Consider the following 23,669-nt stretch of genomic DNA (forward strand, 5'->3'; position numbering starts at 1 on the left):
ACATTAGTAAATTTTTGTCTTCTCTTGTGCAGGGTGGTTATTTTGGTCAGATCAGAAACACTAAAAAATCCTCTCAGAGATTAAAGGATGCTCTGTTGGACCATGATCTTGCCCTTCCTCTCTGTCTCCTTATGGCTCAGCAGAGGAATGGAGTAATCTTTCAGGAAGGTGGAGAGAAACATTTGAAACTTGTGGGAAAGCTCTATGACCAGGCAAGTTAAAGTGGCTATTATGTTTATGTACATTTTTTAAATCCTGTTAAAGGAAGATGTTATAATTTGAAAAACGTCATTTTTGCACATCATGTGAATATGAGACATCCTAATCTAATGTGAAATAGACATTCAGGAAATAGAGCCTATTTCTATGTAAATTATGATATTTAAGAGTTCGCTCCAAGAGATGTTATATGTAAGACTGTCAATTATTTAAATATTACATCATTAAATTCTTGCAACTTCAAGTTGTTTGCATTTATATCTTTCCTGATGTCTGGAAATCTCAGTCGTAATAGAATAGATGCTCGTTTGATCACTCGTGCACGCTCTCTCTTTTCTTTTCCTTTCCCTTTCCCTTTCTTTCTTCCTTCCTTTCTGTCTGTCTGTCAGTTTTTTTTTTGTTTTTTTTTTTGGGCAAGGCCTTACTGTGTTACTCAGGCTGGAGTGCAGTGCATGATCTCAGCTCATTGCAGCCTTGACCTCCCTGGCTCAAGTGTTAGCCTACCTCAGCCTCCTGAGTCGCTGGGGACTATAGGTGTGCACCACCTTGCCTGGCTAAGTTTTGGACTTTTTTTGTAGACTCGGGCTCTGCCATGTTGCGCAGGCTGGGTTGCTATCTCTCTTTTTCTTTGTGTTATAGTTGATGATAGTTAGACACATTTTGTGGGCTAATCTTAGGTTTTGGTACTTGATATTTATGAATACATTCTGTAAATAAAGTTTTCTTCTTTTAAGGGCAAAGGAATTGACTTCTGTTTGCCTATGGTTATTATCTTATTTGATTTAGGTAAATATATTCCACTAAAAGTGATGAAATACAGCTTGGCATTTAAGAGACCTAGTTGGCTAGTAAAGCCTTGGATTAGTCAACCTGTTAGGGCCTTGGCATCTTTTTTGTAATATGGTTATGTGATTATATTTGTAGATGGTCTCTGAAGTCTTCTTAGGTTGTAAAATTTGGATTCTTAATTGTTAAAATATTCCTAAAATGACTTCTTACTCACTTTGGAAAATACGTTGATTTTGTCTTATTTTTAAAATTTAGTGTCATGATACCCTGGTGCAGTTCGGCGGGTTTTTAGCATCTAATCTGAGCACAGAAGATTATATAAAGCGAGTGCCTTCAATTGATGTACTCTGTAATGAATTTCATACACCCCATGATGCAGCATTTTTCCTGTCTAGGCCAATGTATGCCCATCATATTTCGGTAAGTACAAGTGCCTTTGCTGCCGCTTAAGAGTGATCCAAATTATTTCTTAACGGTTTTATATGTAAGTACATTTCACTACATATTTTGGGGGAAGGTCTTGGCCCTTAAACTGGGATCCCTTCTTTGTTTCTGGTAGGGACACAGAGCTGTGTAGTAGAGGTATACAAAAAAGGTGATGAGAAATTTGGAGTCTAATTGATCATTTAATCAGACATCTGCTGTTAGTGTTTACATATCAACTGCTACAATTTCCCACTTTTCTAACTGTTACTTGATTTAATTATCACTTTGTTAGCGCTTTGCAGAAATTCTTGTGTTATCTGTACACTCTGAAGGAGAAAAGACAATAAGAGAGTGGTGTTAGGCTGCTTCTTCTCCTTCAGATCCTCTTAATCCAGATAATTGTATGCTGTCTTTGTGTAATGTCTTATTGTTGTCAAACCCCATGGTAGATCAGTCTCAGCTATACAAGAGGATACCTGATTTCTTGATGGACTGAGGTGGGAGAATTGCTTCATCTTAGGAATTCTGACCTGACCTGTGCTAAGTGAACACACTAATCAGCATTATGGAACCCTAGCAAACAGGAACACCTGATTGTCTGAGGTTGGCTGAACTTTGCCAGGTCAGAAAGTGGTGCAGGCCATTCAAGCTACCGTTTCTCTCTTACTTGTGTAAAATATTGTCTTTGTCTTTTAAGAGATAACAAAAATCTAAATAAAGAAAGGGCATTTCCTTCTCAGGCTTGTAAGAAAACAGAAAACTATATGGAGGTGGCTCTATAGCCAAGTCAGAGATAAGTCTTTTATCTGTAGGCAACATGCCACTCTGTGGAAAAAGAGTTTCCCAGCAACCTTGGTTTCACTGGATGGGCATCCAAGCTGCCCTGAGGATCCTTGCTTTTGCTTCTTGAGTGAAAGCCTCTGTTGAGGAGCCTTCATTGAGACAAAGAAAATGTATATTAGATGACTGCTATGTCCCCTCTATAAATTGGCTATCAGCAGGCTCTCTTGAGGATAATTCAGCCAAATGTTGCTCAGAATTTTTTTTTTTTTTTTTTTTTTTTTTTTGAGGTGAAGTCTTGCAATGTCTCCCAGGCTGGAGTGCAGTGGTGCAATCTCAGTTCACTGCAGCCTCTGCCTCCTAGGTTCAAGCAATTCTCCTACCTCATGCTCCCAGCTAGCTGAGATTATAGGCCCCCGCCACCACACACAGCTGAGCTTTATATTTTTAGGGGTTTTGCCATGTTGGCCATGCTGGTCTCAAACTCCTGACCTCAGGTGATCCACCTGCCTTGGCCTGCCAAAGTGCTGGCATTACAGGCATGAGCCAGTGCATCTGGCCTGCTCAGATTCTTGAGGCGAGATTTTTGAACAGTAGAAGTACAGCAATAATTGTGGATATCAGTTCTATTCCGTAAGTCTAGTTCCCTAGGTGATTTGAGATGTAGAACTATTATGTCTCTTCATTTGACTGAAGATGTGAACTTGAAGTAGGAGTTAAACTGACTTTAGACAAGGACATACTCATCCTGGGTAAATATGAAGTATAGATATCTTTTCTGACCAAGTCTGTTTTTCTAACTAGATAGTGACTATGGGGTGACTAGCAATAGAAATCACAGATTCAGACCCAGAGGACTGGGGAGACGGGAGCTATCATGTAACCCCCTCATACCTATAAACTAATTTTTAGTTTAAATTGTTGAAGTTGAAGTCCACCTTGAGGCACAGGTCTGAAAGATATACTTTTACCTAGTTCATATTCTAGATCTTGCCCAGATCAGGTAACTAGGCTCTCTTATGCAGATAGCATCAACCCTATTTTATTCTGTTTTGTTAGAACCTTAGCAGAAATCATTCTGCTCATCTAGATTAATATTACTTACCTTCAATAAGACCTGTCCTCTAAATTAAACTGTTTTCCCAACTGCTGTTTCCTGTGGTTTCTGATGCAATTGGGACTCCTCTCATAACTAATGTTCTTTATAACTGTCACTTATGTGGTCTTAGTAGTTGTCAGCATGCTCTCTAAAATGGGGATAACAACATAAATCTTTGGACTTACAAAACAATTGTCAAATTCTCAGGTTCTGTTTGAGAACCCTCCTTGAAGAAAGAGAATGTTGTGTGCTTTTAGTGCAGTGAGCCTGGGAGCATAGCAGCACCTAGGGCACTCAGGAAGGAAGAAGGCAGGTAACTGAGCTGTAAGGAGCTGAGACTCTTTTGCCTGTCACAGCGTAGAACTGGAAGCAGAACCTTTGATCATCTTGTTTTCGGTTACATGTTTAGCACAAATAGAATGATTTAAGTAATATTCTAACATAAAGAAGAAACTAGTTTTAGGACTTCCCTTAGGTTATATTAAGGCTGATAACTAACCCAAACAGAATTTTCTGGATGAGAGCCGTTTCATCCTAAAGGGACTGAAGGACATGAAGCAATAGCAGCATATTTATGTGTTATCTGTGTGTGTGTGTGTGTGTGTGTGTGTGTGTGTGTGTGTGTGTAGAGAGAGAGAATATATTTGGCATACACATATCTCTGAAGCTCCTCCCATAGTACTAACATTTTTTTCCCCCATACTATTGAGAATATGGCCTTCCTCTGACTTTTCCCCCAAATTAGGATAAACCAATCAGGTGAAAGAAGCTGCAGCATCAGTTCTCACATGCTTTAAACTTCAATATACCACAGCTTTTCACAGAAAAATTTATTTGGCTAAGCAGTAGGGTAATGATTCGATCCTAATTTGCCTGGGACTTTCCCAGTTTTAGCACTAAAGTCTTATATCCTCAGAAACCCCTAAATCCCCAGGAAACCCTGACAATTGGTCACCCTACTTAACAGCCTTGAAACAAATTTCTCATAACTTTTCTTGGTGTTGATCCACCTTTTCTTTTTTCTTTTTTCTTTTTTTGAGACAGTCTCCTGTCACCCAGGCTGGAGTGCAGGGGTGGGATCTCAGCTCACTGCAACCTCCGCCTCTGGGGCTCAAGTGACCCTCACACTTCAGCCTCCCAAGTAGCTGGAATTACAGGCATGTGCCGCCACGGCCAGCTAATTTTTTATATTTTTTGTAGAGATGGGGTTTTGCCATGCTGACCAGGTTGGTCTTGAACTCCTTACCTCAAATTATCCGCCCACCTCAACCTCTTGATCCAGCTTTTTAATTGACACATTTTAATAGTTGGTAGGGACTACATGTAGTGATACTACATCCTGTCCTAGTTGGCTGTTACTAGTTGCATTCTTCCTCTTTTCTCATGTTAAGACCTTCTGTTTGTTTGCTTGAATATCTCAAAAGCAGGATTGGAAACCCTACTTGTTCAATCCCTGATACAGGAGCAAGAGGGAGTAGGGTGGGCGAATGGAAGAGGGGGATGTGCATATACCCTATTCGCTTTACTCCACAGGTTAGATTAGATAAGAATCCTCTGAAAATCTCCTAGTTAGCACTCAGTACTAAAGATTGGAATAGCTTCCAGGGATAATTTGTCTTAAAATAAATATTGTTGGGAAGAAACTAGAATTTCTGTAACAGTTTTGAGATTGGTCGTCTCTTGATTCTTTAAAAGAGAATATAGATTTTTATACCATGAAAATCAAAGCTATAAATTATGTCGTGTGTGTGTGTGTATGTATGTATGTATGTATTTTTACTTTTTATCTCCAGTCAAAGTATGATGAGCTTAAAAAATCAGAAAAGGGAAGTAAACAGCAACATAAAGTTCATAAGTACATAACATCATGTGAGATGGTGATGGCGCCTGTCCATGAAGCAGTGGTCTCCTTACATGTTGCCAAAGTCTGGGATGACATCAGCCCTCAATTCTATGCCACGTTCTGGTCATTGACAATGTATGACCTTGCAGTTCCACACACCAGCTATGAACGAGAAGTCAATAAACTTAAAGTCCAGATGAAAGCAATTGATGACAATCAAGAAATGGTAGGTTTTTGTTCTAGTACTTCAAGTGCAATAACTTTATGATATTCAGTGTTACCTATATTTTAAATTGTTTTAGCTCTGGTTCCTTAAAATAGTGGTCTTGTTGCTACATAATATTTTCTTAAATGGGGTTTAATAGTTACTTCTGAGTGGAGGGCCAGGAAGTTGGTGACTAGGTGGAGGTTATGATTAGTCAAAAATTATTTGAGGGTTCTTTTCTACTGATGACTGTGCTAATAACTTAAAATGATTCATGTGACTCCAATAGCAAGAGCAGTAGTTCTCAAGGGGAGAGTCCTTTAGGAGAAGATTATTGAGAAGCTGAGTCTTGAGCTAGATAGGCCTTGAAGGTAGATTAGGTTTGGAAATACGGAAGCAAATAGGGCGGTCACCATAGGGTTCCAGCAAAGATAGGAAGTAGATTGAGGTTTAGGGAGACTACTTTTACTGATTCACTTTCATGTAGTGAATGTACTTAGTGATACATATGAATAGTTATGATGGCGCCAGATTGTATAGGGCATTGAAAATCAGGGAGAAAAGTAGACTTGGTACAATTGAGAGCTATTTTAGTTTTCTGAGCAGGGGAGTAATAATGATAAAAAATGGTACTTAAAAAAGATTACTCACGACAGCAGTATGAAAGATGCTTTTGACAGGGGAAAGGACTAGCATTAGGCTAAAGAGCAGCTAGGTGGCTTTTTAGGCAATCTATTGTGAGAGCATAGACTGATGGAGGTAGTGGCATTGTACGAGACTTGTAAACAAGTCTTGCTATAAAGGAAAAGGAAGAGTCAAAGATTTCTCTATGCCTGAGACTAGTAGTATTAGTGTTGCAAATTTAGCTGTTTTGATGGTGTATGAAGCCTCCATGACAGTGTTATAAATGTGTTGAATGAAGATAAAAGTTGCACATTCAAGTGGACCTATATTCATATTGAAGTAATGATAAACTATCAGCCCTTATCTCTGTAAACTTTTCAGTTGAAAGAAGAAAGGTAATGTGCATATGGTTAGAAAAGTATCTAATTTATTCTTTGTAGCCCCCAAATAAAAAGAAAAAAGAGAAGGAGCGCTGTACTGCTCTTCAGGACAAGCTTCTTGAAGAAGAAAAGAAACAGATGGAACATGTACAGAGAGTTCTACAGAGATTGAAACTGGAAAAGGACAACTGGCTTTTAGCAAGTAAGTTGTTGGAATTGTTACATTCCTGATGCTGGTAAATGACAGAAAACAAAACGTTAGAATTTTAGAGGTGTTAAAGTATATTATGTTTGTGTTTCAACTCAGTGTTCCCTATCTCATTCTTTGGTTATTCGTTGATGCAGAATCAACTTCACATTCACTGGAGGAACTGATACATTTTGCTGGTGAAGTTAATTAACTTATAACTGCAATATTGACAGCTTGTCATTCAACTTTTCTGTATAAAACATGTTTTTGGAGAAATCATAGATAGAAAAAATGTCCACAGCATAAAAATGATAGTCTTATCTTAGGCATGAGCTTTGGTTACAAACTATAAATAGTTTGTGGTTTTACAGTACTCTCTGCACTAAAGGTAATATATTGTCATGTTCAGTGGCTTTGAGGCCCTTGAGGAAGAAGTTTACAACTTAATATATTCTTCCTTTATTTATAGAATCTACCAAAAATGAGACCATCACAAAATTTCTACAGCTGTGTATATTTCCTCGATGTATTTTTTCAGCAATTGATGCTGTTTACTGTGCTCGTTTTGTTGAATTGGTACATCAACAGAAAACTCCAAATTTTTCCACACTTCTTTGCTATGATCGAGTAAGTTCTTCTTATTGCAACCTTAAAAAAATTCTCACACAAAGATAGCTAACATTATAATCTATAGAGATATTATTGTGTGTGTGGTTAAAAAGCATGAACTCAAGAGCCAAGTGTCTAAACTTGAATCCTAGCTTTACTATTTTCTAGCTGTATGATCTTTGGCTAGTCATTTAACCTCTCTGTGACTGTTTTCTTATCTGTAAAGCATAAATAACCTGCTTCATAAGATTGTTGTGAGGATTAAATGAATGACTACACATAAAAAACACCTAATATGTAATAGGCACTCAAGGTTAAACTATTAACTGTTTGAGTTTACATGTATTATCATAAATGGTAGAACTCTTTTCTCTATTCTTTCAGTTCTTAAAAAAAAATTCACACCTTCACACAGACATAAAAGCAGGGAAGCTTTTCAATATGGTCATATTCACATTTTGCGTTTAGCTTTTTTCTTATATTACTACATTTTATGGTTTAAAAACATAATGTATGTTCCAGCATGTCAGCTACCTATTTCTAATTTATATCTGCATTTCCTCTGTGTACTCTCCCCATAAACCCAGTCATATGTGTGGCTAAGTCATTAAGAACTATTATATAATAATAATGATAGTTTTTTTTTCTGTCAAATCAGCTTTCTTTATAAAAATTATTGTCTTGGGTATTTGCTTTATGAGTGCACTATTTCCCCACAAAAGCCAAAATCTCCAAAGGTCTCTGGAGTGTCAGTATGTAAAGGGAATATACATTTTTGACTAAGCTTACCTGTTTATTATGACTTGCTCTAAGAGAATCTTCTAATATTTTCAACTGATTTTGACCTTGATTTGTTTATATTTTTAAAACATTTTTTCCTGTAGGTTTTCTCTGACATAATTTACACGGTTGCAAGCTGTACAGAAAATGAAGCCAGTCGATACGGGAGGTTTCTTTGCTGCATGTTAGAGACTGTGACCAGGTGGCATAGCGATAGAGCCACATATGAAAAGGTATCACTAATAGAAACCCTTATATTTTACCTGTGTATATAATGACTACATCCAGTAATGTCTAGATCAGGCGTCCCCAAACTACGGCCTGCAGGCTGCATGCGGCCCCCTGAGGCCATTTATCTGGCTCCCCGCTGCACTTCAGGAAGGGGCACCTCTTTCATTGGTGGTCAGTGAGAGGAGCACAGTATGTGGCGGCCCTCCAACGGTCTGAGGGACAGTGAACTGGCCCCCTGTGTAAAAAGTTTGGGGATGCCTGGTCTAGATTGTTGAGTTTTACACGAGGAGCTGAGTTTAAGATTCAGTTGTAAAACCATGTTTATAAGCACAATTAATTCATTATTAAAAAGTGCTGTATACTTTTTTATTCTATCTCAAACTGACATTCCAAATTAATATCTTTATATAAGTTGAACTTTTTATGACTGTCCAAATACACATGATGGTTTTATGTGGAAACATTGATCTAGTCTACTTAAGTTTCAGTTTCTGCTATTTTGTGGATCACAATTTTTCTTTAAACATGACAAACATTGTTTCCTTAGGAATGTGGAAACTATCCAGGATTCCTTACCATATTACGGGCAACTGGATTTGATGGTGGAAATAAGGCTGATCAATTAGACTATGAAAATTTTCGACATGTTGTACATAAATGGCATTATAAACTAACCAAGGTAAAAAAAAAATTGAAATTTTCAAAGGTAAATTTTTCTCTTTATACTTGTATAATAATGAATCTTAAAATGTTTGTTGTAGGCATCGGTACATTGCCTTGAAACAGGTGAATATACTCACATCCGGAATATCTTGATTGTGCTAACAAAAATACTTCCTTGGTACCCAAAAGTTTTGAATCTGGGTCAAGCTTTGGAAAGAAGAGTACACAAAATCTGCCAAGAAGAAAAAGAGAAGAGGCCAGATCTATATGCATTGGCTATGGGGTAACAAAATTATATTTTAATGTGATTTACAAGACTAGATGACAGAAGAATTCTGAAGACTTTAAAATGTTTTACAGTGTTGAAGTTTATCTTCTGCCTTCAGGAGATTATGGGAGATTATGCGATCATGTTCCCACAGGCTGGTGAGAGTTACCACTTCTGATTATCAACTTCCGGTCTATACTGGATGATAGTTTCAAAATTCATATATAATATTTCTTGATTGGGAGGAAATATAATTTTATTATCGTAGTTACCAGATCTTCAAGAATAAAAGAAAAAAGCCGTCTTAGTTTTAGGATTAGTTTATAGTGAAATTGTTATTTTTAAGAGAGTTGGGCATTCTATAAAAACCTTCAAGAACTTACTAAAAATTAGCATTTTTAAAATTCTCTAGAACCACAGAGTAGAATGAGTAACTTGCTAATTTTATTCTTAAAAACCTCATGTTTGTGTTTTTTGATTTGTGTTTGTATATTTAAACACTTTGTGCGACTTTCAGCTACTCTGGGCAGTTGAAAAGTAGAAAGTCATACATGATACCTGAAAATGAGTTTCATCACAAAGACCCCCCTCCGAGGAATGCAGTTGCCAGTGTGCAAAATGGGCCTGGTGGTGGGCCTTCTTCATCATCAATAGGAAGTACATCTAAATCGGATGAAAGCAGTACTGAGGAGACTGGTATGCTTACTTGTAGAAGCTTATAACTAATATATTTAATTTCAACAAACAAAGTGAAATGTTTTGTATCACAGAACAAGTACAGTGCTGGCTTAGTATTACTTTTTATTCCCTAGATAGGAGTATATAAGTGTTAAGAAGTAATAAGCCTGCTGCTTCTTTCTAATTATTCTCTAATCATTTTGCTGTGAAATTGTAGTTCATTTACATCTAGGGGCTCATTAAATAAAACCTTACTTTTATTTCAGATAAATCAAGGGAGAGATCTCAGTGTGGTGTGAAAGCTGTTAATAAAGCTTCTAGTACCACACCTAAAGGGAATTCAAGCAATGGAAATAGTGGCTCTAACAGGTAGGAACACTGTGCCATGTGTCATAATTCTAAATTCTTTTTTAAAATGATTTTTATGTATTTTTTTTTTTTTTTTTGAGACGAGGGTCTTGCTATGTTGCCTAGGCTTATCTCGAACTTCTGGCCTCAAGCAATCTGCCTGCCTTGGCTTTCAACACTGCTGGGATTAGAGGCATGAGCCACTGCGCCTGGCCCTCATAATTCTGATTTCTTATGTGGATCCTCATGAGTAGAAGGGGAGTGGTTGTTGAGTAATGTGAAAAGTCATTTATGTTGGACTTTGAAATTTTCTTTTTACCCTATTTTGCTGATATGCTTTACATCCTAATTATGTTTTATATCGTTATGCTTTGTATAACAACTTTGTTTCTCCTGCTGGGATATGCAGGGGAATGTAGATGTGAAGTTAAAAAAATATTTTAGGATAGAGTGATTGCTGTGAACAATCTGAGTAAGGACAGGCATAAGAAAAGCCTACACTAATTTAAGTAGTGCTCCATCCAGCTAAGTAATCCGTTTCCTCATAGTATTTCCCTTGCTTGGTTTGTGAGGTATATATTTGGTTTTTACCATGTTATTCTGATAGGTTATGAATATATGCCAAAAAGAGCCTGACATTATTTTAATAATAATTTCCTTTTTTTTTTTTTGAGGCAGAGTCTCTTTCGATCACCCAGGCTGGAGTACAGTGGCATAATCTTGGTTCACTGCAACCTCCGTCTCCTGGGTTCAAGCTATTCTTGTGCCTCAGCCTCCCTGGTAGCTGGGATTACAAGCTACAAGCATGTACTACCACACCTGGCTAATTTTTTTGGTGTTTTTAGTAGAGATAGGGTTTCGCCATGTTGACCAGGCTGGTTTCAGACTCCTGGCCTCATGTGATCTGCCTGCCTTGGCTTCCTAAAGTGCTGGGCGTGAGCCACCGTGCCTGGCTAATAATTCTTCTTAATCTGCAATTCATGAATTTGTTTATTATTTACTGGATAAAGAAATAGTTCCTTTTTTTTTGAGTTGGAGTCTTGTTCTGTCACCCAGGATGGAGTACAGTGGCATGATCTTGGTTCCCTGCAACCTCTGCCTCCTAGGTTCAAGCGATTTTTGTGCCTCATCCTCCAGAGTAGCTGGGATTGCAGGCGTGTGCTACCATGCCCAGCTGATTTTTTTCTATTTTTGGTAGAGACGGGGTTTTACCATGTTGGCCAGGCTGGTCTCAAACTACTGACCTCAAGTGATCCACCCTCCTCGGCCTCCCAAAGTTCTGGGATTACAGGCGTGAGCCACTCCACCTGGCCATTGTTTCTTCCTTTTTACTTGTCTTAAAGTTGTCCTTTAGTTTTCAAAGGACACCACCTTAGTTCTAGTATTTTTGAAGTTAGTAAGAAACGCTTTATGATATATTTTATCATATATCAGACAGGGGATATATTTTTTGATTATTTGTCTTAAAATCCCATGTTTTTATTTTTAAGCAACAAAGCTGTTAAAGAAAATGACAAAGAAAAAGGGAAAGAGAAGGAAAAAGAGAAAAAAGAAAAGACTCCAGCTACTACTCCAGAGGCCAGGGTACTTGGTAAAGATGGTAAAGAAAAACCAAAGGAGGAGCGGCCAAATAAAGATGAAAAAGCAAGAGAAACCAAGGAAAGAACGCCAAAGTCTGACAAAGAAAAAGAAAAATTCAAGAAGGAAGAAAAAGTTAAAGATGAGAAATTCAAGACCACTGTCCCCAATGCAGAATCAAAATCAAGTCAAGAAAGGGAAAGAGAGAAGGAGCCATCCAGAGAGAGAGATATAGCAAAGGAAATGAAATCAAAGGAAAATGTTAAAGGAGGAGAAAAAACGCCAGTATCTGGGTCCTTGAAGTCACCTGTTCCCCGATCAGATATTCCAGAGCCTGAAAGGGGCAAGTTTACCATTCTTTCTATGTGCTTACCTTTTGTTATTTTAATGTATAGTTGGTTACTGTCTCCTAGTTTTGGTAGGTTACATAGGGATTTTGCTAGGGGAACTTGATTGCCTGACAAGTTGGTATTTTTTTTTTTTTTAAGTGTTTAGGAAACTAAAAATATACCTTATTCTGGCTATTTCTTTTTGTCTTAACAGAACAAAAACGCCGCAAAATTGATACTCACCCTTCTCCATCGCATTCCTCCACAGTAAAGGTTAGTATAGCCTGAGGAAGGCAGCGTCCATGTTAGGCTCACCTGTTTGGAATACCAGTGTCCTGACTTCCTTCAAGTCTTATGCCAAGCATTCACTGGAGCCACTGGAGGTTTTATATTGCATTAGAAAATGAATTTTTCTATATTGGTGGACTGATTTTTTTTCCTATTATTTTTATTATAAAAATGTTCAAACTTCAAGGACTTGGCACTAATTTTGTAGTGTTTCAAAGTGCAAGAGAAATTTTACCCAGAAGTGCCTCAGCTGCTTTACGCAGTCTTTTTTGGAGTGCAATGGTAGCTACAAGCAAAGAAATCTTTTCAGCAGAATGAAGCCTATTTTTCAGCATATTGAAGAATATATAGCACTGAAGACTTCCTGGATGATACAGGATAAACAAGTTACCTCTGAATTCAAGCTTCTTGATGAGCATCATACCGATATGTGCCTTCTAAGAAGGAGTCTTGAAAGGAGTTCCATTTTAAAGTCTCCTTGGTGATCAGTTCTCCTGTAGTTGTGTATATTCTGTGAGCATGCAACTTCTGTTGTATCTTCCCTTGGAGGTTTGTTTATACCCTTATTGGGTTCCCAACAAGTTGAACCTTCCGTTACGATAAAAGCAGATGTGGCATCCAATCCTACCACCCAGCAAAGAGAAACCCCAGGCATTCAACTGCAGCACAAAATCGTGGGTGTAGCCTTCTTGAAGACTCAGGGTAGCCATTCCTTGCTCCACATTTAATTTTAATTCTAAAGTCATCTAATTTCATGGAATCTTTGAATTTGCAGTACGTTGAACTTTTTAAAAACTGTAAGTTACTAATTCTTCATGAAAGCACTGTGGTGGAATATTGTAGTTGATTTCTTTTTCTTTCTTTTTCTTTTAATGCTTTTTTTTTTGTGTGTGTGTAGGAGGTGTGAGATTCACCATGATAGGCACTTTGCAAAAAAAAAAAAAAAAAAGTGATTACTCTTATATATTTTGTTTTCTTGTTAATGCAATGCCACTGAGTTTTCCAGCTAAGATTTAAAAAATATGTATATTTATATTAGAGTTAAAAGTAAAGTAAAATGTGAAACCTCCCCATTAAAGAAGAACTATAAAAAATATAAGGCAATGTTCTTCCACAGTGACCTCCAGTATTTTAAATTTTTTGTGAAGAAAAAAATGTTTTGCTTTCTTAAACCTCTTAAGTTATCTATAGCTTAAGTAGAGAGATATGAAAAATGTGGCATTAACATTTATTTTAAAATTCTGAACAGGGAATGATGTTTATTTCTTACATTGAGTACTTTTAATTTAGTTTTTTAACATTACAATTCCATTACATGGTTTTGTTTTTGTTTTTATTGTTGATATTCATATTGATGATGACATCATGAAATTTATCCTCACAAGAAGTAGCTGGTTTATTTCCAGGTTACAGCCATACTTCCCAAAGTTCCTCTGGGTTCTGAGAACTATGCCAGCTCACCTGTCATCTCCATTCATTTTCTACAGGACAGTCTCATCGAACTCAAGGAATCTTCAGCAAAGGTTTGAGTCTTTTAAAATCATCATGCCTAAGTAAACCAAATGTTCTTTACTTATTTTACTTAATAGATGCCCTCACTCTAGTACATTCAGTAAGCTGAGATCAGTGGGAAAAAGTACTCTGCTTACATTGAATAACCTTCAAAAATATTAAATGTTAAAACTGAAACAACAGATGACAATGGTCCCTTTTAATGAGATTGTTACAAAATATATGTAATGTACCAACATTTCTATCATCTCTCCTTGCTTGCTGTGTTACACATTCTCCCTTTATGCGTCAAAATCTGGAAATAAGTTTAACATTCAGGGAAAGAGGTTATTGGTTTGTTTGGGTTTATTTAATTTTTCAAAACAAATCTGCCAGGCTTTCTGACTGTTTTAGACAACCCAAAATACCAAAAAATAAGTTCAGTGCATTCACATATCTGTTTTAAAAATGGACCTCATCTCAGTCCATAAAAATTCTTTATGTATCCTTTGCTGAGGTACCTTTCTGGTAGTTGTAGCACAATATCAGAAGATACAGTTAATGTGAAATAATCATTTCCATGGAGGGGAATACTCGGTGGTTGTGTTTACATGTCAGTATTAATTCTTATCTGTTAGTCTACTTTCTTGAGTATTCTATTAAAAATAGTGTGCAGTTTGTGTATCTTACTACAGAGTTTATTACAGTATTATAGTTGAGTTGTCCATTGTTCATGTTGTTTTGTCTTTGTTATAAAATGTAGTCCTTTGAATTTTCTACTTTGCCTCCTCTTACAAGCTACAAGCAAATGAAATCTGCTTAGCAGAATGGAGCCTATTTTTCAGCATAAATATTGCTTACCATAATTAAAATAGAAATCTGCTAAGCATGATTTCTTTACTGGTGGACCAAGTGACATTACTAACTGCTTTTAGATCTATAGATTTATGATGAAATGTCTGTGGGTATTAGGTAAATAAGCACTAATTTTTAGCAGTTTATATTAGTCAGTGTACCTGCATCCTAAAATTGTAGCATTGTTTTTAGAATATACTGTATTAATCAAGTCTCAGCTATACTGGGATAACTTCCATTTACTTTTATTTTTTTTCTGATTTGAATGGATGTTTTATTTGAAGTAGATATTGGGATTATTCTGAAATATGCTACTGAAGAACAATCCAAAATAACACATTAGACACATCAGCTTAATACTATTTTTGAAAATTCTAAACATTCAACGTGTTTTTGTTTTTTGGTGTTAGCCATAATGTCACAATAAGAATGAGAGTTTTCAGTACCTAGTAGGAGTTACAAAAATGTTGATATCAGGTTGGAATTATATACTGCTGTTTTTTATTACGTGGGATTATTATTTAAAATGATGTTCCTATTTAGGTTAGTTTTGGAAAGCTTAATTTATATTTCAATTTTGAAATCTATAGAACTTTCATTTAAAGTAAACTTTTTATCGGCTAACTTAAATATATATTGCAATATAGTAGGTTTTTAAAACCGGTTTTGATTTGCTTATGTTAGTCTTAACCATCAGTGGGTTGTGTGGGCTATTTTAAATTAACGGGCCAACAGTGTTAACTTGTGAATATTTATTTACTGAAACATACTTTGAAGCATTTTGTACCCTGCTGTTTAATTGGATTTTCTAATCGGTGATGGTTCCTCACATTTGTGAAAAGGTCTTTTGAAAATATGTACTGTCTCATTGCTTGCTCATAACAGTGCTGTGAGGTAGACGTGGCAGGTGGATAACGTCTTTTTGACAAATGAGAGACTAAAAGGTCTTTAGCTTTCCTAGTTAACATCTTGTTAGTATCAAAACATGAACTAAAATTGAGATTCATTGATTCCTAGCACCACTGATTTCAATAATAGTTGAAAGGGTTTTTGTAGCTCCTTTAGTGTGTTTGCCTTGGTTTTTAAAAATTAATAGCGATTCAAGTCAATCTCCCACATCCCCCTTTTTAAAAGTGGTGTTTTGTGGGCATTTAGAATTTAATAGATTTATTCCACATGTAACCAGAAAAAATTGAAAATGGCATATACATATGCTTCTAAAAATTATGTGCCTCCTACTACTTTTCAGATCCTTAGTATTTAGCATAGTACTTGGCAGTAAGATTAGGTATTCAATAAATATTTGAAATGATCTCTTAAGTCTTTATACTTTGGTAAAGCATGCAAAGTACTGGTTTGCATAGTAACTGATGTTGCATTTTTATGTATCTAGAAAGTTTAATAGCATATGAATGCCTTAGAAAAAAATTTCACTGGACTTTGAGTGATCTCCAAAATTGATTATCTATAGCCTCACTGTTTCTGGGGCAGCTTTTTCTAGAGGGTTTGGAAGATTCGCATCTATTTTCATAATTATCTTATCACTTGTATGTATAAAATTCTCTCCCTGCTTTAGTTTTACTTTTTAGTTGTTCTTTGTCTGTGTAATTCTCTCTATTATTTATTTGCTATTTTTACTTTCTTTTTTTTTTTTTTGAGACGGAGTTTCGCTCTTGTTACCCAGGCTGGAGTGCAATGGCGCGATCTTGGCTCACCGCAGCCTCCGCCTCCTGGGTTCAGGCAATTCTCCTGCCTCAGCCTCCCGAGTAGCTGGGATTACAGGCATGCGCCACCAGGCCCAGCTAATTTTTTTGTATTTTTAGTAGAGACAGGGTTTCACCATGTTGACCAGGATGGTCTCGATCTCTTGACCTCGTGATCCACCCGCCTCAGCCTCCCAAAGTGCTGGGATTACAGGCTTGAGCCACCGCGCCCGGCTATTTTTACTTTCTAATTTGTGGTAAAAGCAATACACGGATTTAGGTTTTCAGATGAGATTAGCTGAAAGAAGAAAAAATCTGGCTTAGTATCTAAATCTTTTCTGTCAGTTCACTCTTTGCCCCTAATTTCCAAATAGTGTATTTCTAGTTTTGATCAATTGAGTTTTGATGTAGCAATTCTAAATGCCAGCTACATTTGATGAAGAAAATGTTAAAAAAGTACTTGTTCTACTAATCAACCTCTCTGTAATTTAAGAGGGCATCAGTAACCACCTCAAGACAGAATCTAGCCTTTAATTTGTTCAACATCTTAAAATGAGGATTTATAACCAAACCCAAGCTTAAAAGTGAGACTCTCTTTATATAATATGGTGAAGCTTTAATAAAATCAATGGAGCAGTGTTTTCTAAAGCAGATTTTGAAAATCAGTCAAATTCTTTTTTGGACCTTAATGATCCCAATGTCAAGAATAAAAGCCAGTCAAGAACAAAACCCAGCAATTCTACATGCAAATTCATTTAATGAATCCTTAATTTTATTTGGCAAACTTGAGTCCCTCACTGTGTGTACAAGGTATCAGGAAGTATGTAAAAGTGGAAGGGCACCTTAGCTCTCCTACCATACTGGAAACTATGTTGCAGACAAAAATTGTGACATGAAGTTAATAGGTAGCACCCGTCATGAAAAAGGTAAATATAAAATAATGGAAAGTGAGTTGCAGGGTTGAGGGATGGTTGACTTTGAGCCATCTTTGAAGGCTAAGTAGGATTTCAAGAAGTTAAGATAAAAATAAACAACCATTCTAGTAATGAGAACTGCTGGAAAGGACAGATGTTAGGGAGCAGTGATAGCCACAGCATAGAATGCATTGGGTTACTGTATGCATCTAATTCATTAGGCAATGAGAAATTGTATGTTTTATATAAAAGAGTATTATCAGAAATATTCTGAAGAAGGAATTGAATTGGGTACATTCTGAACTAAGAATTTCTGATTGTGTATCAGTTGAGCTATGTGACTTCTTATGTCAAGAATGAAGTATTTGAACATTAATGCCAGAAGTAAGTTCTAGAAAAATTTCTCAATTTCTCGCAGTACAAAAAGTTCAAAACTTCATTATTAACAATGGTTGTGTGTGTGTATGTATGGATTTATGATCACAAACCTTTTTTTTTACTTTTATTGGCAAAAATTAATACTTCTCTTAGAGAAGTCTTGAGTATTGCAGTAATATATGATTTCCTTTGTCTTAATCATAAATAATATTAAGATATGAATAAATCTCACAATTAGAAAAATTCTTGAAGTGTCATTTAAGACATAGCCAGCAAGAGTATCTTTTAGACAAGTACTTTTATGACTATTTATCATTCTCTTGCTCTTTGTTATTAATAAGCGTTTTGTCTGTTTTACTTTGTCAACTTTTAAACATTGAAATTTTAAAGAGTCTACTTCTGCATTGCTATGGCAGTATTTCTGAGCCAAGTGAATTGAAAGTGTTTGGTGTTAAAAAATAAGTATTTAATTCTCAAACCGATGGTCTTCTTTTTTCATGTATTCCTTTGAATACCAAAGGATTTCTTCATGTAAAATATTTGAGTTTTGAAAAATTTGTTCCTAAGGTATATCTAGCATTGTGTAGTTATGTAATGAGTTATATTCAGTGTTTTGCTGCATAATACTTTTAATGTTTTAAACATAGGCTTGTAGCACAGTTATAAATGCCATTAAGGTTAGGTATCTATTTCCTGACTACTTCCTAAATATTTTATTTTACAGCATAGTTCCATATTTACAACTCACCTAAGAAGAGTTATCTCTCAATTATTTAGTTAGAATATCCTTGATATTTTGCTGTTTTGCCTATAGCACTTTTGGCAGAGAAAGAATAGGCAGAGGAGAATATTAGTTCATTATTTTTTAGTCTTTTGAATTGTTTAATGATCCTCAGCTGACTAGATGGTTTTCTGAGGTATTTAGAACCAGGAAGACAAATTTCACAGTTAATTGTGATTATTTTGATAGAAATTGGAATGCTTTCAGAAGTAGAGAACATGCAGCTTTTACATTTGTAAAAAATAATTTAGGATAATCTTTGCATGGTTCATACTGAGGCAGAAAAGAATTATTAGCAAAATCAGGGCTAGGTTTTATTGTTATACTTTTGCCCATTGTCATTATTGACTGCTGTCAGTGGATGGTAAGACTATTTAAAATTTCCATGATGGTGTGGAGATTTTTTTTGTTTTTAACAGAGAAAGTCCAGTTACTATTTTTCATATATGGACTCTTGTAATGGTGGTTATAGGTCTTTACAATAGAGCTATAAGGAATCCTCTAGCTTATGAATTTACTAATGAGTCTCAGTTGAGGCACAGATGAACTGGAGTTTAAATGGTAATTTTTATGAGGCCAAGAATTGCAACTTTGTATAATTTGTGCCATGTCCTTTTATTTTACCTCTTATAATCCAGATAGCTGACCAGTTTTGACTCTGGGTATAATTCCCAATTGTGTTTCATTTAATAAACAAATGATGCTAATGTTGGAAAACTAATAATCTTCAGTAATATTGCCTTAATTTAACAGCTCTACATTAATCATACTCCTCCACCACTGTCCAAGAGTAAGGAGAGAGAAATGGACAAGAAAGATTTGGACAAGTCAAGGGAAAGATCCAGAGAGAGAGAGAAAAAAGATGAAAAGGACAGGAAAGAGCGGAAAAGGGTTTGTAATTTTTTTTAAACTAGTTTGGAAAGCTCATTATCATGTACACCAGTGTGTATGTTGCCTTTTAAAAAATACTGGGTTGTTTCATAGTAGTCTGTTAGTTCATGATTTTATTGATATTTTTACCCTGAAGTCTTTGCATCTTCTACATTAATAAGGATCTTCAGCCTAGTAATCTCTACCAGCTCTGCTTGTCTTTCATGCCATTTTATCTAGTGTGTGATACTGCTGCAAATATTCTCCATTGCTAGTTAGCTGTGCCCTTCTCATATAAAAATAATACTTTAAAACAAAAACGTAAGCCCTTGGTCAATGTAGTTCACAATTCTTGGTTCTAGGATCACTCAAACAATGACCGTGAAGTGCCACCGGACTTAACCAAGAGACGTAAAGAAGAGAATGGAACAAGTAGGTAGACTTATTAATATCTTTGAAGCTATCATCAAAGTGAATTGGAAAAGGCTTTCATGACTTTCTTTTGTAATTTTAGTGGGGGTTTCAAAACATAAAAGTGAAAGTCCATGTGAATCTCCTTATCCAAATGAAAAAGATAAGGAAAAAAATAAGTCAAAATCTTCAGGCAAAGAAAAAGGCAGTGATTCATTTAAATCTGAGAAGATGGATAAAATCTCCTCCGGTGGCAAAAAGGTAAATTAGGAAAATAAAGGAATAATATGCTTTATCTTAAAAAAAAAAATCAACTCTGAAAATTTAGCAAATACTGAATTTTTTTCCTAGTCATATAGTCTTTTGTTCATTATTTAGGGGTGGGAAGAAGAGGTATTAAGGGAGGGCAGGTTATCTATTTGGGAAATTTGAGTCAGTTCTTTCCCAGATTACTAGGAGGGTAGAGCTAATATACTTCTGAGATTCCTTTCCCCTCTCCATTCCACTCCCACCTACTTCCGTTGACTGAGTTTCAGCTGTTCTTTGCCTTTTCTTTTTTCTCCACCAACTCTTTGCTTTTAGTTTCTTTTTATTTCTGAAATTAAAATATGGTCACATGTATTCTTTCTGACCATCATAGTGTCATAAAGTCTTGATTGTGATTTGAAACATTTTTGCAACATTTTCTCCTAATATACTGATTTGTTTGAAACTTGTATTTGATTTAAAAATTAAATCTAAGGTACATTCTCTTACGAATTAATGGTTGATATTTAAAATGAATCTCATGCATCTGTCATAAGGTAATAAGCAAGCCATTACTACAGTATAAATTGTTTACAAAACATTGTTATATATATTCAAAGTATATGCCATATATTCATAGTTTATAAAAGCACCTTTAGAAAATTATATGAACATTTTAATTCTATGCTTTAAAAGATAGGCTGTTCTTTTACGTGTTTTTTAATTGAGGTAAAATTCAAATAACAAAATTAACCATTTTAAAGGTGTACATTTAAGTGACATTGAGTATATTTACAGTGTTGTGTAATCGTCTCTGTGTAGTTCCAAAACATTTTTATCACCTCCAAGAGAAAACTCTATGTCCATTTAAACAGTCACTCCCATTTCCCCTTCTCCTCAGCCTCTGGGAATGATAAATTTGTTTCTTTATGGATTTACTTATTTCGAATATTTCATATAAATGAAATAGTACAATAATGTGGCCTTTTGTGTCTGATGTCTTAGTGTAATGTTTTTGAAGTTCTTCCGTGCTGTAGCATGCATCATTTACTTCATTTCTTTTTATAGCTAAGTAGTATTTTATTATGTGAATATACCATATTTATTTATCCATTTGCCAGTTGATGGACTTCAGAGTTGTTTGCACATTTTGGCTATTGTGAATAGTGCTGCTGTGAACATTTTTGTGCGGCTATAAATATTTGTTCAAACACCTATTTTTAATCATCTTAGATATGTGCCCAAGAATGGAATTTCTGGGTTATATGGTAATTCTATGTTTAACTTTTCGAGGAACCACCAAACTCTTTTCCACAGTGGCTGTACAGTTTACATTTCTACCAACAAAGTGTCAGCGTGCAAATTTCTCTATATCCTTGTCAACACTGGTTATTTTCTGTTTTTGTTTTTTTATTGTAGCCATTCCAGTAAATGTGAAGTGATATCTCATTGTGGTTTTGATTTGCGTTTTCTTAATATCTAATGACGTTGACCGTCTTTTCATGTGCTTATTGGCCATTTCAAGAAATCTGTTGAGATGCTTTGACCATTTTTTATTTGGAGGGTTTGTGTTGCTCAGTTGTAAGAGTTCTTTATATATTTCGGATACTAGATCTTTATGAGATATGTGATTTGCAAATATTTTCTCCAGTTCTGTCAGTTGTCTTTTCACTTTCTTGATAGTGTTCTTTGATGCACGAATGTTTTTACTTTTGGTGAAGTTCAGTGTATCTATTGTTTTCCTTTTGTTGCTTATGCTTTTGTTGTCATATTAAGTAAGTTTTTGAAGACGAATTATTGCTGGCGGTTGATGAAAAAGGGTTTTGAGCTGTCTTTTATATTTGATTTTCTCTTCCCCAGCTAATTCTACCATTTCTTATAGGAGTCCAGGCATGATAAAGAAAAGATAGAAAAGAAAGAGAAACGGGACAGTTCAGGAGGAAAGGAAGAGAAGAAACAATATCCTTTTCATCTTGATGTTTTTAGTCAGTATAATGGAAAGCTTTGATACTGGTCATGTTTACAGTTGTACCCGTGTAGTATGTGGTTTAAATACTTAAAGTCTGGTTTTGAAATGCTCTTCCCAGTTAACTCTCTCAAAATGTGTGAAATCTGGAAGTGAGATACTTGATGTTCTTGATTTTTAAAAATACCTCTGTGGTGACTGAGATGTTTTATGCCACTAAGGGATTTATAGTCTTTTGGGTTATATTATCACAGAGACGAAGAAAGGGAACAGAGAGTCCCTAGGGCTGGATACACTGGGAATAGAAGGGCAAAATGATGAGGCTGACAAGCAGAGCTGGTAGAGTTTGAGGCTACCAGGCTGGTCAGAGCCATTTAGGCCTGCAAGCTGAGGTGCTGTACTAAAAGGTGAGATGCTGTTCTTTCTGCCACTCCCAAAAGTTGTTTTCCCTTAATTTGTCATCTACTCATAAGTCCTCGGACAAGCACAGATAATGAAGACTTTCAATCAAGGTGAGTATTCTCTCACCACCTTTTCATTTAATGATAAAAACATAAAATGAAGTCTGATAATGTTGAAAAAACTAGATGCATTTTACATGCTACAACTACTTGATTTTTTTTTCACTTAAATATAATGACCAAGTCTTTGGGTATAGATGCAAAACAAGATTCAGAGTTATTTTTAAGCTGTTTTCGTTTTAAGCTTGCTGATTAGCCACACATTTTTTTTTAAGCACCAAGATATATTTAAGAACATCTGGCTTTCTCTTCACTCATTCCCATCTTCTCTGGATAGTTAATTATGTGGCTAAAGTCCTTATAGCCTTGTAAATGTTGGTGATGATATCTGCATTTTATAGGTGAAGAAACAGACTCTGAGAGGTTAAGTTGAAGAGGGTCGTAGAGATATTAGTCAACAGAGCCCACACTCAAACCTTGGTCTTTCTATCCTTTAGTGTTCTCTCTTCCTTTTGCTTTCTCATGCTGATGTGTTATCCAAAGACTTTTTGTGTGTGTGCCATTTTTTCTGCCACTGCCCATGTTTTACAGAGCCGGAAAATATGGTTTGTGTTTTTAGTTCTGGAATTTACAATGTGTAACTTTTTTTTTTTTTTAAGGTAATGCACTTATGCTTTATGTGAGACTTAAAAAGTATTTTACCCATTTTAAATAGTGTTTCCATTATGGTGGGTGCAGTTTTCAGACCCTAATATTTCCTTTTTTGAGCACGTATGATAGTCTGAATACTTTACTGTTACTGTTTGGTGATGCCTTAGTATTATTGAAGTACCTGGGACAATTTGCCCCCTACATGTAATGGTTCCAAACAGCTGTATTTTGAAGCTACTATCTCTGCTTTTTTTAATGGCCCATTTTCTTCCTTCCATGTTAGCCATCATTTCATATATTAACTATACTTGCTTGTATATACCTTCCCCTAATATTATTGGGTGCTTCTAATCTTTTACCAGACCAGATAGATAACCAAGGATATTTACCAGTGTTTAAATTATAAGCGAGAGATGTCTGAAAGCCAGTTCTGTATAAGGGTATGGATTTCCTCATCTTTATTTTGGCTGCAAAGCAGAGATTTGAGAGGTTGTCATATAGTCAACACCTGATGAATGGTGTGCTTTTCCTGCTTTTTCGGTGCTTGTTACAAAAGTAGAGTAGGGCAAATAAGTTATTAAAGAACATTTAGAATTTAAAAGGAAATATTATTGC

At 35.6% G+C, this 23,669-nt stretch overlaps 1 protein-coding gene across 10 annotated transcripts in view; it reads left to right on the top strand.

The window, feature by feature from the left end:
• Positions 1 to 23,669, top strand: part of THOC2 (THO complex subunit 2) — a 135,549-nt gene that overhangs the window by 98,748 nt on the left and 13,132 nt on the right. For 4 of the 10 annotated variants that reach the window (XM_074391604.1, XM_074391603.1, XM_010341713.3 and 1 more), the window contains 18 exons: positions 33 to 212; positions 1,264 to 1,428; positions 5,107 to 5,382; positions 6,426 to 6,567; positions 7,025 to 7,182; positions 8,049 to 8,177; positions 8,723 to 8,854; positions 8,937 to 9,121; positions 9,624 to 9,802; positions 10,051 to 10,153; positions 11,623 to 12,053; positions 12,254 to 12,312; positions 13,734 to 13,850; positions 19,203 to 19,340; positions 19,682 to 19,751; positions 19,834 to 19,991; positions 21,859 to 21,935; positions 22,409 to 22,454. In XM_074391604.1, coding sequence (XP_074247705.1) covers positions 33 to 212; positions 1,264 to 1,428; positions 5,107 to 5,382; positions 6,426 to 6,567; positions 7,025 to 7,182; positions 8,049 to 8,177; positions 8,723 to 8,854; positions 8,937 to 9,121; positions 9,624 to 9,802; positions 10,051 to 10,153; positions 11,623 to 12,053; positions 12,254 to 12,312; positions 13,734 to 13,850; positions 19,203 to 19,340; positions 19,682 to 19,751; positions 19,834 to 19,991; positions 21,859 to 21,935; positions 22,409 to 22,436 — 2,727 coding nt within the window. In that variant the 3' untranslated portion in view covers positions 22,437 to 22,454. Of the gene's footprint in view, positions 1 to 32; positions 213 to 1,263; positions 1,429 to 5,106; positions 5,383 to 6,425; positions 6,568 to 7,024; positions 7,183 to 8,048; positions 8,178 to 8,722; positions 8,855 to 8,936; positions 9,122 to 9,623; positions 9,803 to 10,050; positions 10,154 to 11,622; positions 12,054 to 12,253; positions 13,125 to 13,733; positions 13,851 to 19,202; positions 19,341 to 19,681; positions 19,752 to 19,833; positions 19,992 to 21,858; positions 22,384 to 22,408; positions 22,455 to 23,669 lie in introns of those variants that run through there. The other 6 variants (XM_074391606.1, XM_074391605.1, XM_074391607.1 and 3 more) reach the window with 4 other exon arrangements.

The sequence above is a fragment of the Saimiri boliviensis genome, chromosome X (assembly GCF_048565385.1).
Source record: "Saimiri boliviensis isolate mSaiBol1 chromosome X, mSaiBol1.pri, whole genome shotgun sequence".
Lineage (NCBI taxonomy): Eukaryota > Metazoa > Chordata > Mammalia > Primates > Cebidae > Saimiri > Saimiri boliviensis.